Genomic DNA, 14,857 nt, shown 5'->3' with positions numbered 1-14,857 from the left:
AGCTTAACTGACCACATTTGGGTCTGGAAATCATAGGCTGTGTGGAATATATTCTTAAGGCCATGCTTTTAAGATGCCTTCTAGGTCTCTGAGCTGGTCATCGTAAGAACCTTGTAACTTGAAGTCTGAGGGTTTTTCCTTTTCCCTCCCCATCCCTTTTTTCCTTTTGTGATGTGTCTTGTCTTTTGAAATTGCAAACCTTAGAGGATGAATTTTATTGATTTGTAAACTGCTCTTCAACCTTCTTTGCCTGAAGAGCGGCAGTGATATAGTGTTAGTGCTAAGGGTGTGTATCAGTTAAGGCTTTGTATTCTATGTACCTGAAAATCACAAGGCAAATTGGGGTGATTCAGGAAAGGTTTTCGCATTCTGAGTTGAATCGTGTTGTTAAGAAGGCATCTCAAGTCAGATAAGGCACTCCCTAAGCTCTCCGAGTTGCTCTGTAGACTCGGGTGTCCAAAAAAGCTGAAAGGCCACTTCCCCCCCCTTTTTTTTTTTCTGAGATGAAACCAAACTTATTGAAGTGAGGGAACTCATTATGACCGCCCCCATTACTAACACCCAAAGAGTAAAAAAATGCAGAGTTCTGGGTTGGCCCAACACGCACACATGTCAAAGAGCAGTAATACATAGCACAATACCCAATTGATTAAATGTCAGCACAGCTGCAATCCTATGGCTGCAGTCCTGTCCCTGGTGGTGCTTACTACTGGCTCCCCAGGTTCAACTTATAAAGCACATTGAACTTGTATAAAAAAATCCAAAATGCAATCTTTAGCTTGAATAAGAAATAGCAGCTTTGTTGTTGTGGTGGTTGTGGTGGTTGTGGTGGTTGTGGTGGTTGTGGTGGTGGTGGTGGTGGTGGTGGTGGTGGTTGTGGTGGTTGTGGTGGTTGTGGTGGTGGTGGTGGTGGTGGTGGTGGTAGTATCCTTTCCTCCTAAAGGAGCCCAGGATGGTAAACAAAGGAGTAAAATGATTCAAAAGAAGTGTTGTCATTTTAACGGCTAAAGTGTAGGCGAAACCCCATCAAAGAAAAGGGAAGGAGTTCCCTATCTCTGCTTAATTATTTTTCTCATTCTCTGACTTCCTGTATGCCAGGGATGGGGAAGCTCTCCAGATTTTATTGGACTCAAACTCCCATCAGTCCCAACCAGCATGGCCAATGATCAGGGCTGATGGGAGCTAGAGTCCAGCAACATCGGGAGTTTTTCATCCCTGCTGTGTGCTACTCTGTTGCAAACCAACTTGAAAGCCTTGTTATCGCCTCATTCACTTGCCACAGAAATGCCGGAAGTCCCAGATCTATACCTCTGAAAAGAGTGAGGTATAACTGCTTTGCACGAATGAAAAAAGTACAGAATTTAACACATTTTTTTTATAGGGAAAGCTGACCTTCTCAAATGGCTTTACTCTGGAGGGCACATTCAGCAGCAAATCCAGCCACGGACTACAGACTCAAGGGGTCTTAGACACTTCTGGCGAACAGCAGGACAACACAATTACCAAACTGTAAGCGGAAGGGAATAGCTTAGTTTAACCTTTTAACTGCTGTCACTCTCCAAAATAAGACAATGGAGGGGCCTTGGCTTTGGCCTTAAAGCACGGGTGGGAAAACTTTTTTCTATCTGGTTTCTGAAGGCACCCCTCAAGATGGAGGCTCTCTGGTGCTTTGAAGCTGCAGATCAGGCTGGCTGATGGCCGACTCAATCTGCGGTTTCAAGGGCATCCTGCGGGCCAGATGAAATAATCGCTTTGCTGGTTTTAAACTATATTAAGCTGCTCAATTGCTTGATAGTAATGTATTGTTTTTAGGACTGTTGTAATTTCATTTTACTTTTTGTGGAAGCTGCTTTGCAGGGCCATTTGCCCTAAAAAACAGCTTATACTTAAGTTAAAATATATTATTTTTAAAATTAAGCAATGGGCCGTTTCTAAAAGACCAAGAGCTTCCTATTTGTGCTGTGCTGGCTGGGGTTGATGGGAACTGTACCCCAAGCACATGGAATGTGCCAGGTTGGGGAACATGGTTCTGAAGCTTTGCCCAGACTGCAACTGCTGTCCTTGCCTGTTTGGCACTGAAGCACACTTGTTATTTGTTACTTATTTGAAATATTTTTCTACTGGTTTTCATAAAAACTCAAGGCAGTGCTCTGCTAACCTGGAAACGGGCAGAGGAGGGTAACTGTACAGGGCACGACTTGCACTGTTCCTGCAAGTTCCTAATTTGCCATTTGGACTAGTGAGTGCTGGTGTGGTGTAATGGTTAGAGTATCAGACTAGTACCAAAGAGACCCAGGTCCAAATCCCCAGGGACCTCACTTGGTGAACTTAGGCTGAGATGTAATGAATGGCCTAACCTACCTCGGAGGGTTGTTGTGAGGGTGAAAATGAAGATGAGTAAGAACCATTATTTTTTTACTAGTAAAACATGTGTTTTCTGCCCTTTTGGTGCCGCCTTGAGCTTTTTGAAGGAAATGTGGAGTATACTTTTTTAAAAAAATGTGTGAACAAATAAGTGCTGTGTGGGGTGGTGGATTGTTTCAGGTGTCATGATTTGGGCCGTATCTGCACCTTACATTTAAAGCACTATTCTACCACTTTAAACAGGCATGGCTTCCCCCAAAGTATCCTGGGAATTGTTGTTTGTTAAGGGTGCTGAGAGTTGTTAGGAGACCCCTATTCCCCTCCCAGAGCCGAGGTTGGAACAGTTACTTTTTTGAACTACAGCTCCCATCAGCTCGATCCAGTGGCCATGCTGGCTGGGGCTGATGGGAGTTGTAGTTTTAAAAAGTAACTTTTCCAACCTCGGCTCTGTGAGGGGGACAGGGGTCTCCTATCAGCACCCTTAACAAACTGCAGTTCCCAGGATTATTTGGGGGAAGCCATGATTGTTTAAAGTGGTAAAAGAGCACTTTCAACGTATGGTGCAAATGCAGCTTTCATCTGTGTCGGCTCGTTCACACGTAGTTGCCTCCCCCACCCCTGATTCTGCAGCCATAAAAAGTTGGAAGGTGTGTTTGTGAGATAGAATTGACTCTTGGAGGCCCAGACCTGACGATCCCCTTCTCTCTTTGTCCAGCCAGCTGGGTAAGGAAGTGTTTCCAGTGGAGAGAAGATGGGAAGGCCTCTACAGCCAGTTCCAGGAGTTCATCTGCACAGGTGGTCAAGGAGAAACAGAAGAGGCTTTCATGGGGTTCCACGTTCAGACGAGCAAAGAGCTGAGGAAGTCTCAGGAGTACCTCTTCTGTGACAGGTGAGAAGAGGGAGGGGAAATTCAATTCACGTTTCAAGGCAGGGCCACTGAGTTTGCACTTTCCAAAAGAATGTGCAGACCGGAAAGGAGTTATCCGTTGAAATTTGCACTTCTCTGGATTTTGCAGCGCAGTCCTCCAGCCAGGTCACATGTACAAAAAGGCATATATTGAGGCAAAGTTGTGCCTAAAAGTACATGCATTAGTGAAAACAACCTGCATTATAGTTTGTGAAATTGCTTGCAAGAATGTGTACATTTGGCAAAATTGCATATAAAAACATGCATATTAGGAGAAATTAGCACTAAAATGTGGATGAATTTTCATGAGGGCTTCTTTTTTTTTTAAAAAAAAATTGCAAACTTGACATGGTGATGTGGAGAATGAACTTTACTGGAAAAATGAAATACTGAGAGAAACGGAAATGGACAGATTTTCTCATTCCTAGGAGAGGAGGACTTGGTATCACCATGTGAATGTGGGTCAGATCACCAAATATAGGACTGGTTCAGGTGTGGGGATCCTGTGGCCCTCCAGATGTTGCTGGACCACAGCACCCATCATCCCTGACCCATGGGCCAAGGTGGCAGAGGCTGGTTGGGAACTGTAGTCCATCAACATCTGGAATTCTCATTCCTGGACTAGTTGATTCACGGACAGTTCTCTCTCTGCAGCAATAGGTATTCTGGGATCCAGAGCACTTCGTTACCATTCTGTTTGCGCTTACAGAGGTGCCTCTGTCACGTGGGATGTTGCTGGACTCGTACCCACTTCCTGCAGGGCAGGACAGGTGTAGCCTGTCAGTGGTGGAGGTGGTATCAGTGAGTCCTGGATTGTGGCAAAATGGGAGTGCATTACTGAGCAGCTGAGACAGCTGTCAGGAACCTTTGGCCCTCCAGATGTTGCTGAACGATAATTCCCATAATCCCTGGCCCATTGGCCGTGCTTGCTGGGGCAGATGGGAGTTGTAGTTCAGCAACATCTGGAGGGCCAAAGGTTCCCCACCCCTGAGCTAAAAGGGGTTATGGAGATAGCTGGTCTTCAGATTATCTGCATGCTTGTTGCTGTGCCCCTGTGATGCCTGCTCGAGGTGGAAATTGGAAAAGAGAAATTGGGCGATTGAGGGCACATGGCTTACATGTCGAGTGGCTTTTGGTCACTGTGTTCCATTTATCTCTGTCCTCTTAGAGGGGCGGAAGAGACTGCCGGGAAGGTCGACTACCTCGAAGAACTGATTGAGCATCAAGAGAAGGGAGCCCTGCAAAGTTACTTGCAACAGGTGAGGTGGCTGGGAGGGCAGAATGCTGAACTGGACTGCAGGCTTCTGTGTGCAGGATAGCAGAGCCCTATTTTTGTGGCAAGCCTTAAGGTAGATAACTTCTGCATAACTGGGCTAATTCTCTTTATTGGCACATGAATCCCTGGACTTGAGAGATGGGACTGAAGTGTCTCTCCATCTGTTCTGTGAAGAGACCAACTCCATCAGGTTGCCTCTGTACGGGTTATTCCATCAGGCTATAGGAGACGGGGAGAATGTGCAGGGCAGGGCTTCTCCATCAGCTCAGCTGAAGGACCAATGACATTTAGCTTCCCTCCCCCCAAAAATTATATCCTTGCTGCCCACTACAAGATCTCTGTAACAAAAGAATGAAGGGCTCGAACTTGCTTTTTTCTTCCTCACAGCCCATTTTTCCTTTAGTGCTGCGACTCGTAGATTGTGAGTCTGAGGCCAGCGACCATCTTCTCACTGATATTTGGAAGCTTCTTTGGAAGTCTTTTCTGACTGATGGTGGACAAAAATTAATATACTTGGAGAGCGTTGATGTACATGTTGACATGAGGCTTTGCCAGGGAGAAACTGATGTGTTTTTTCCACCACTGCTTCCTTTTTATAGGGACTGTGGAAAGATACTGGGCTTGGAAAGTGCTGGTGTAGGCTTAGCTTTTGACACTGTAACTGACCAATATAGGTTTTGCTTTTAATGCTGTAATTGACCAATAATGGCTTAGCTTTTAATACTGTGATCTGTGGATCTTCCAACTCCAGGCTTATAGAGCCAAATGAAACGTGATGTTAATAGTGTGAATCGAGTTAACGTGCATGAAGATTTGTTGTTGTTGTTACTCTGGGCTGCTATTTATATTGTTATGAGCATGGGGGTTGGAACAGATGATCCCTGTGGGTCCCCTTTCCAGCCTCTGCTTTGGAATCCTGTGCCTTGGGGCTGGCTCTGCTGGCCAGATAAATTTCTTTTGTTAAACAAATACAGTAGAGTGGCCAAGTAGGATAATAATAATAATAATAATAATAATAATAAAATTAATAAAATTAATAATAATAAAATAAAATTAATAAAATTAATAATAATAATAATAAAATTAATAAAAATAAAATTAATAAAAATAAAATTAATAAAATTAATAATAATAAAAATAAAATTAATAAAAATAAAATTAATAAAAATAAAATTAATAAAAATAAAATTAATAAAAATAAAATTAATAAAAATAAAAAAATAAAAATAATATAATAATAATAATAATAATATTTAATTTGTCTGTCGCCTATCTGGCAAATAGCCACTCTAGGCGACGTACATTAAAATGAGATAAAATACAACAATACAACAATATCAATTGCAGTCATGTTAATAACAGTAGATAAAATACTGGACAGTCAATACATATAAAAGCATTTATATTAGCAGCATATGATAGATGGTAAAATCATGAAGATTTACCCTTCCCAAGGACCTCAAAGGCCTTATGGGTCTATCAGTTGCCCAGCAACTGGTGAAATGGGCCAGGAAGATCCTTTTGTCATTGAAACTCTTCAGGAGAGCCTCCCCCCTCCTGGCAGCTAGCACAGGTTTGTGCTTTGAGTGTTTTCAAAATGGTCTAGAGAAAGGCTGGTGACTGGAGGCAGGCAGAGAGACTATCCCTCTGCACCATGGCTTTAGGATGCCTCCTGCAACCCAGATGGAAAAGTTGGATATTGGACTGCTGATGCCTTGAACCCCTCCATCCTAAGATCAGGTTGGAATGTGTGTAAATAAACAAATCATATTTCATAAAGACACAGCAGTCTCTGCTGACCTTGGAGGAGCGCAGGGACCCCAGAAATCTCACCACTTGGAGATTGGGGAGGCACGCAACAATATCTTTAGCAACATGGGGTGGATTGGGAGAGGGGATTTTTTTTAACCCTTTCTTCCCTCTCCCCAACATGGTCCCCTCTGGTCTTCATCTCTTCTGATGTAAATTGCCATTTTGGAAGGGGTGATGTATCTTTGTTAGAACTACAATAGAGGGGAGGAGGGTTAAACTCATGCTGTGCACTCCTTGAGGTCCTGCTGTTGCCCAGACTTCCCTAAGGCTGCTATTTATATATATCACACCCTCATAAAGAGCATATTAATTGCAATTCATGTTATGTCTAGTTCAGTCCAGAGTCTTTCCTCTCTGCACTCGTGGCCAGTCTTCCACTTTGCATCACCCTTGTCCTTCCCAATGGAGAGGGAGAAAAGTGTCGCCTGATGAACTGCTTACAGAGCTGTCTATTTCCCTAAGATGTAGATGATCTTTGTCTGCTTTTTAAGTTGCCTATAAAACAGCCTTCCCCAGCCTAGCACCCTCCAATCATGTTGGACTACAACTCCCATCAGCTGTGTTGGCTGGGGCTGATGGGAGTTGTAGTCCAACACATCTGGCTGTTACAAAAGCTTGAACTTCTGGGGTGTTAGGGTATGTCTGTCTCCCAGTAATAAATGAACAGGCTTTGATTGATTTGTCCCTTGTTAGCAGAGCTCTGGAGTCTGCCTTGATTGTGAGATGTTGCCTTTTTCTGTGTGTCCCACAGGCATTGGAATCTTCTCTGCACCCCTTAGGGAAATTCCTGAAGGCTTTGAGCGTGGCATTCCAGGCCACCTACTCTGGGATTGGTGCAAACAGGCATCTTCTGAGTATGGCTCAAGAGGAAATCAAGCATTACGCAAAGAAGATGTGGGAATTCTACCAGTATGTACAGCTAGAGTGGGGAAATGCTTTGGCTCTGTGGGCCAGATCTTTATCAGGATTGGCCTTGCAGGCCAAATTTGACAGGTGGGCGGGGCTGCAGCAAAACTGAGCAGGATTTAACCCCTTGCTGGGAACAGGAACACAGCCAGTGCAGGATTTAACCCCACTCTTTTGCTTATCAGATGATATTCCAAGTGGACAAGGTTTGGGGTAAATGAAGATTCAGCATTCTTGGTAGCCAAAGAGTGTTGTGTGTCAGTGAAACCAGAGCAGGGAGAGGGAGAGAATGAAATGGAGCATGTGAGAGTGTGGCTGGCTAGTTGGTTAATTACAATTCTCAGTACCCTTTGGCTACCTTGATCAACCCAATAAACTTAAACTGACCTGGTTTCCACCAATGTGGTGCCCTCTAGACCAGCGGTTCTTAACCTGGGTGCACGCACCCCTGGGGGTGCGAGACACTTTTTCTAGGGGTGCGAGGCCCAACCAAATATTTTGGAAAACTGTCATTTATCTTAGCTAAGTTAGACAAAAACACACATTAAAATTAAATTAAATTAAAATAAAAAATGAACGGTATTTTTTCAGGGGATGCAAGAGCATATTTTGGAAATCCAGGAGGTGCTGGCAGTGGAAAAGGTTAAGAACCACTGCTCTAGACCATAGTGGACTGCAATTCCCATCAGTCCCAGCCAGCATGGGCCAATGGTCAGGGATTATGGGAGTTGTCCCCAACATCTGGAGGGCACCACGTTGGCTGTCCCTGGCCTAGAAATACATTGTAGGCTTGAGGTCTGGTGCTAAGCCACCCCTGAAGTGAACTTCCCAGTTGGATTCTGTTAAGTAGCACTTACATTATTCTGGAACTTGCTATTCCATGTGTGTCAAAGTGTCTTTTCAGGAAGAGTCTCTGCAGTTCCCAAACCTTGCTGAAACTCAGTGGCTAGCAGAAAGGATTTCCTCTTCTCTATTTGTGCATCTTCAGTTTTCAAGTGTGTGTGTGTGTCAGTCGGGGCAGGTTATGAGAGCACCCACTTATTTTAAAAGGTCTTTTAATTTTGTTTTGTTTGCTGTTGACACCATTCAGGGGCTTGCTGCATCTTGCGTTGGAGGTCCAAGGCCAACCGCCTGCCGAAGGCATGGAGCAGAGGTAGTGGTGTCCCATTGATTTCTTGGTTCTTCAATATAGGAGCTGCCTTTATACTAAGCTCAGTATTGCATACACTGACTGTTGAGGAGATGTTGGGGATGCAACCTGGGGCCTGCAAGGCATGCAGACCTGCATGCCAAGCAGATGCTCTACCACTGAGCTACGGCCCTTGCTATAATGTGTCTGCGTGGTTCCTCCCTGCCCCGCTTTTAAAAATAAAATTAATCATCAATATTATGAGTTCCATCTTATTTCTGCTATTCTGCCGTGCAATACGTCTTTCGTTTTTTTTTGCAATGCTGTTTTGCTTCTAGAGCTCCATCAATGCCCATGGTGCTTTACAACAGGGTATTCAGAGCAGAAACAGGTCTCTGCCCCTAAGAGCTTACAATCTCAAAGCAGGGGTAGTCAACAGGGTGATCCACTCCGGGTGTTGTCGGGACTACAACTCCCATCATCCCTGACTTGTTTTGCATTCTTACTGGGGCTGATGGGAATTGGAGTCCATCATCTGGACGGCTACCTCTGGTCTAAGGCCAAAAGCACATGTACATTGTAAAGCACTTCAATGATCGTAAGAGATTCTCCCATAGTTTTCAGTAAAAAGAGCCAGTGTGATAAAGTGGTTGGATTGTCTGACAAGTGATCAGATTACCTCCTCATTCAGTTCTGAAGCTTGCTAGGTGTCTTTGGGCCAGTCAGCCTCTCTCACTGTGACACACCTCGCAGGGTTCTTATGTGGACAGGGAGAACCATGTATGCTTCCTCAAGTTCCTTGGAGGCAAGGTGGAATATAAATTTATTATTATTATTATTATTATTATTATTATTATTATTGATGCCGCCACCACCCACCCTTCACCCAAAGGTGGGGGGGAGGTAGGTCAAAACAATTTAAAATACAACATTAAAAACAGTTTAAACAAATTAGTCACAAAAATAGGGTGGCTCCTAAAACTATGCATCTCAGGTGTCAAAGGCCAGGGTTAAGAGGTCCATCTTCAGCATATGACAAAACTGTATGGTGAAGGTGCTAGATGCACCTCTGTGGTGAGGGAGTTTCACAACTCAGGGGTTGCCACAGAGAAGGCCCTCTCCCAAGCCCGAACTTCTGAGGGTGGTGGAACTACCTCCCTTTGCCGATCTTAATATCTGAGAGGGTCTGTAGGAAAGGAGGCAAATCTTTGGGTATCTGGAGCCTAAGTTGTTTAGGGCTATAAACATTAACATGAGCAACTTTTATGGGGCCTTGGAATGGTGTGGCAACCGATGCAGCTGTTTTAAAACAGGGGTTATGTGAGATCTAACTGGAACTCCAGCCAGTAATCTGGCTTCTGCATTTTGGACCAGCTGAACTTTCCGAGTCATCTCCAAGAGCAGCCCCACATATAGCACGTTGCAGTGTTTCCCATTTTAAACATCAGGTACCCTCTCTCCAGCTGATGAAGGAGAAGACACTTCCCCTCCCCTGCCCTTACCTACCCTGAATGGTGGCCGCAGACTGACCTGCTGCCAGGGATGGGTGAGAATTTCAATTCGGTTCGCATTTCAAGCAGAATTGATCAAATTCACAATTTCCAAAACGATATGAGCACCGAAACGCAGCCATCCTACGAAATTCGCATTTATTAGAATTTTGGGATGCAGTTCGCCAACTAAACATTTACAAAAAAATCATATATTGGGGAAAGTGTGCATAAAAATGAATTGATGAGTGAAAATAACATGCAAAAAGGCATGAAAAGATGAGAAATGGCTTGCAAAAATGTGTCCCTTTGTCAAAACTGCCTACAAAAATGTGTTTATTTGGAGAAATTCACACTAAAATGGTGAAGAATTTTCATGAGGTTTTTTTTAAAAAAATCGCAGATTGCTGTAGAAATGTAGAACTGAATTTAACATTGGGAAAATGAGAAACTGAGACAACCGAAAGAGACGGATCTTTCTATCCCTACTTGCTGCTACCAGATTAGAATGCAAGACGTATTAAGTATTTCTGTTCTGTCCCTTTTTGCAAGGCAGCATACCTAAATCAACCATCCAATGCAATATCCTTTTTTGAAGGCAAGCAGCCGACATGTGGCTGCTGGTGCAATGCTTTATATAATATTTCCTTTCCTTCCACTTCAGTGACCTCAACGGACCTGGCTTAATGTTGCCCCTCATCCTTCCGTGTTTCTACCCAGAGCTCTTGCTGCTGTACATGCTTTACCACCAGAAGGAGGATGACCTTTACTGCCAAGGGATTGTGGATCTCAGCTTGTTCCCTGATGTTAAGCTGCTGGAGTTCCTCGATGTCCAGAAGTGAGTTGTCTTGGCTCTAGACAGCCTTCATTGTCTCCGTTTCTCTGTCGCGCCATCTCGGGGAGGGACGTGAGCCGAGTTGCAATAAAACGCCTTGCAGACAAAGCACAGCCTGCAGGTTTGTGTATAAAAATGGGCTCAAAGGAGCAAAGAGCCAAAAGTCCATCTAAGCCCTCATCCTTTTCCCCACAATGCCTCTGCAAAGCCCAGAAGTAAGGCTTGAAAACAATGGGCCTCTCAGGCTGTCAATATTCAGTGATGCCTGCAACAAAATGTTGCAGCATGGAGTTTTCCTCTTCACTGTTCCAGCCATCCAGTCATGCTTTCCAAAATGATGATCTTACTGCACTTCCTTTCCCGGTGTGGGGTAGGGTGGAAATAGAAAGACCAACAGTCCATCAGCATCCCATAGCTGCTGAGCACACTCAGTTCTCATTGGACTCTCCCCCCTCCCCCCCCGAGTTTTTTAACCAGCTGTTTTAACTAGATGAAGGAAGTGTGATTTCTTCCTGCTGGGGTGAGAAAGGCTCTGCTTTTCTCTGCCCCTGCCTATGTGTGTGAAGAAACTTTTTATCCCACTCTTTGGTGGTGAGGGAGGTCCCAGGAAACTTTATGAATGATCCAAAAAGACGTGACACAAAAGGAAAATGGATGGGGAGGGAGGATGAAATAAGCAGGCTCAGGTTCAAGTTCAAGGTCTCTACGTAAAAGGCTTGTTGAAAGAGGAAGGTCTTCAATAGGTGCCGAAAATATAACAGAGATGGTGCCTGCCTAATATTTAAGGGGAGGGACTTCCACAGGGTGGGTGCCACCACACTAAAGGTCCGTTTCCTATGTTGTGCAGAACGAGCCTCCCGATAAGATGGTATCTGCAGGAGGCCCTCACCTGCAGAACACAGTGATTGAATGGGTATATAAGGGTAAGAGAGTCTTTCAGGTATCCTGCGTAGGGCTTTGCACACCAAAACCAGCGCCTTGGACTTGGCCCGGTAGCTAATGGGCAGCTAGTGCAATTCTTTCAGCACCAGGGTAATGTTGGTGAGCAGTTGCATCACCGTGTTTTGCACCAGCTGCAGCTTCTGGACCCACCTCAAGTCTAAACAGCTTTGGACCAGCAAATATGAATGAAACCCTTTTCTGCCTTTCAACTCGTCTTCTCTTGTTTCAGACACTTGTGGCCCCTCAAAGATCTTACACTAACAAATAACCAGGTAAGCTGACTCTCAGGTTTCTTCTGCATGTGCAGTACAATGAGACGGTGCCGCTTCAGATGAAAGCGAGAGGATGTCTCTCTTTTTTTTAGTGCCCCGTGTGTCAAACTTGTGAGTAACTCAAGGAAGGGCCATAACTCAGTGGCAGAGCTCCTGCTCTGCCTGCAGAAGGCCCCACCAATCCTCAGCTTCTCCAAGTAGGGCTGAGAATACCTCTTGTCTGAAATCCTGGAGAGCTCCTGCCAGTCTTTGTAGACAAAGACTGAGCTAAATGGACTGACTTGGTATAAAGCAGATCCCTCTATTCACAGCAAGGGGAGGACTGGGCTAGTTTCTGTGCTTGGTAAGAGTCTCTTCTGCCACCCAGGGCTCTTTTCATATCCCAGTTCTGCTGTACATACCAAGTGTGGTGCAGTTGGTGATTACTGGGGAGAGGGCCTTTTGGTGGTGGCTCCAAGAGTCACCTTGGTTTCATTAAAACCTCTCCCCCTTGCAAAAATGCTAATATCTGCTGCTTCTCTCTATATACATCTTTTTAGAGACAATCGCTTGTGAAAGACCACTGCTTTCTTTCTGCTACTGAATGTCTACAGAAGCTGATGTAAGTTTAAAAAAAAATAAAAATAGAAGAAATCTTAAATCCCACTCTTCCTTCATGGAACTCAAGGCTGCTTGCATGGTTCTTCCTCTTGTTATCCTCACAACAACCCTGTGAGGTGGGTTAAGCTGAGATAGTGACTGTGAGCTTCGTGGCTGAGTGGGGATTTATTTATTTATTTAAAATATTTCTGTCCCTCCCTTCTACCCTACAATGGGGCACTCAGGGCAGCTACAATAAAATCCCACACATATATAATAAAGTACACAAGAAAAACACAAACATTACAGTAAATTAAAGTGCATAGAATACAATTAAAATACATAAAATGCATTATGCATACACATACACACATGTATATATGTGCATGCACATATGAGGGAGGGAGAATAAAAGAACTTAAAAGATAAAAAACTTTAAACAGTGTCAGGCTGACCTGTCAGTTCCAACCAAAGGCTCTCTGGAACAAAATAGTTTTTACAAGTTTCCGGAAAACCATCAGGGAGGGAGCAAAGCGGGCTTCTTGGGGCAGGGAATTCCAAAGTCTGGGAGCCACAACTGAAAAGGCTCTGTCCCGCATGCCTGTCAATCTAACATCTTTCATTCCAGACACGCAGAGAAGACCAGAGGTAGATGATCTAAAATCCAGGGTAGGAACATATGGATGTAAGCAGTCCCTTAAATACACTGGTCCAAGGCCTTATAGGGCTTTAATGGTCAAAACCAGCACTTTGATTTGAACCTTGGTCACTGCCTTCCCCAAGCTGTTGCCCTCAAGATTTTTGGACTGCGTCTCCTCTCAGTTCCAGCTAGCATGGCTGTGGGTTGAAAGTTTCCGCAGCCCTTCCACAGGAGCTAACAAGTTTGCCTGTTCACCAAAAGGAAAGATGAGATTCCCAAGTTTTCCGATCCAAATGTGCATGCTTCTCTGTGGAATAAGTGCACACCTCCTTTGCTTCCCCAAGGATTTATTCTTGCTTTCTGGTTTGCGTGTGCTTTTTGTAGCACTACTGTTGACCCCCGGGAAAAACTGGACATTCTCCAAAAGACGTACGAGGAGATTGAGAAAACAGTGAACCGGGTGCTGGAGAAGGACTATAGCCTGCCAATGGATGACCTGCTGCCGCTGCTGATGTATGTTGTGACACGAGCAAGGTAAGGCGACGGCTTCCCCTCTTCCTTACTTTTTTTGCGAGGTAGTTGGAACAAGGACTCTATGGGGCCAGGATGGCTGAGTACGCAAATCTGAGTGTGGGAAAAGGGCCTCCTGCAGATACCATCTGATCATGAGGTCCGTTCCACACAACATAGGAAGCGGACCTTTAGTGTTATGGCACCAACCCTTTGGAACTCCCTCCCCCTAAATATTCTATTCATAGGGTTGCCATAAGTTGGAATCGACTTGAAGGCAGTACATTTACATTTTTTATCTTTTTGGCTCCTACTGAAGACCTTCCTCTTTCAACAAGCCTTTGAAACGGATCTTTCCCAGTCTGTTTCTGTATTGGAGTTGTTTCGGTTTTATTTATTTGGACGTTCCCAATCAGGAGTTCCCTGAGCAGAGCTGATCCTTGCAGGGCTTGCAGGCAGCGTTGATCAGTGCTGACTGCAAGCCCTGATAGATCAGCTTCACTCTGGAGTTTGCATTTAGGAGCTTCCGACTGCAGCTTCAGAAAGCAGGGCTTGCTTGCAGTTGGTGCAGATTGGAACTGACTGCAAGCCCCACTGGGACTGGCTGCACTCAGGAGTTCCCAGTTGGGAGCTAGGGAGTGCAACCAATCCCTGCTGAAAGCAAGGCTTTCAGTTAATGCCAACAGCAAGCCCTGCTTTCAGCAGAGACCTGAGTTCAAGCCAAGCTGCAAACTTTGTGGATGCAGTTTGAAGCTGCCACCTGCAAAGGAAAAAAATATGGAACTTTGAGTGCACTCTAACTTCTGTTGAGGGCAGTGGTGTTTGGCCAGGATTCTGGCCTGTTGACTGGGTCCTGTTCACCCTACCCCAGATCCATCAGAAAATGCTTTAACACAGGGGTTTCTCTGACATAAAGGTTAAATCCCCTAATTTAGGGTGACCAGATGCAACAAAGGGATAGGTTGTCAATGCAAGCCATACCTGCTGGAATTCTCTTCGATGCAGCAATTAAAGCTGCAGGAGCCTTGTCTTCCTCTTGCGTTTGGCCACTCTTAACTAGATAGCAGAAGAGAATTTCTTGACAAGTTACCTAAAGCCTAAATAGGGAAAGGCTATAGTTCAATGGCAGAGCAACTGCTTTGTGTGCAGACGGTCCCAGGTTCAGTCTCTGGGTAGGGCTGGGAATGTCACCTGC

At 44.7% G+C, this 14,857-nt stretch overlaps 1 protein-coding gene across 11 annotated transcripts in view; it reads left to right on the top strand.

The window, feature by feature from the left end:
• Positions 1-14,857, top strand: part of ALS2CL (ALS2 C-terminal like) — a 79,602-nt gene that overhangs the window by 58,713 nt on the left and 6,032 nt on the right. For all 11 annotated transcript variants that reach the window (XM_061587354.1, XM_061587356.1, XM_061587357.1 and 8 more), the window contains 9 exons: positions 1,382-1,509; positions 3,080-3,253; positions 4,440-4,530; positions 7,111-7,268; positions 8,356-8,418; positions 10,549-10,722; positions 11,891-11,933; positions 12,473-12,534; positions 13,537-13,686. In XM_061587354.1, the coding sequence (XP_061443338.1) occupies positions 1,382-1,509; positions 3,080-3,253; positions 4,440-4,530; positions 7,111-7,268; positions 8,356-8,418; positions 10,549-10,722; positions 11,891-11,933; positions 12,473-12,534; positions 13,537-13,686 (1,043 nt within the window). The remainder of the gene's footprint in view (positions 1-1,381; positions 1,510-3,079; positions 3,254-4,439; positions 4,531-7,110; positions 7,269-8,355; positions 8,419-10,548; positions 10,723-11,890; positions 11,934-12,472; positions 12,535-13,536; positions 13,687-14,857) is intronic.

The sequence above is a fragment of the Rhineura floridana genome, chromosome 10 (assembly GCF_030035675.1).
Source record: "Rhineura floridana isolate rRhiFlo1 chromosome 10, rRhiFlo1.hap2, whole genome shotgun sequence".
Classification (NCBI taxonomy): domain Eukaryota; kingdom Metazoa; phylum Chordata; class Lepidosauria; order Squamata; family Rhineuridae; genus Rhineura; species Rhineura floridana.
Note: the sequence above shows the minus strand (reverse complement) of the source record. Positions and strands in the feature narration are given on the sequence as shown.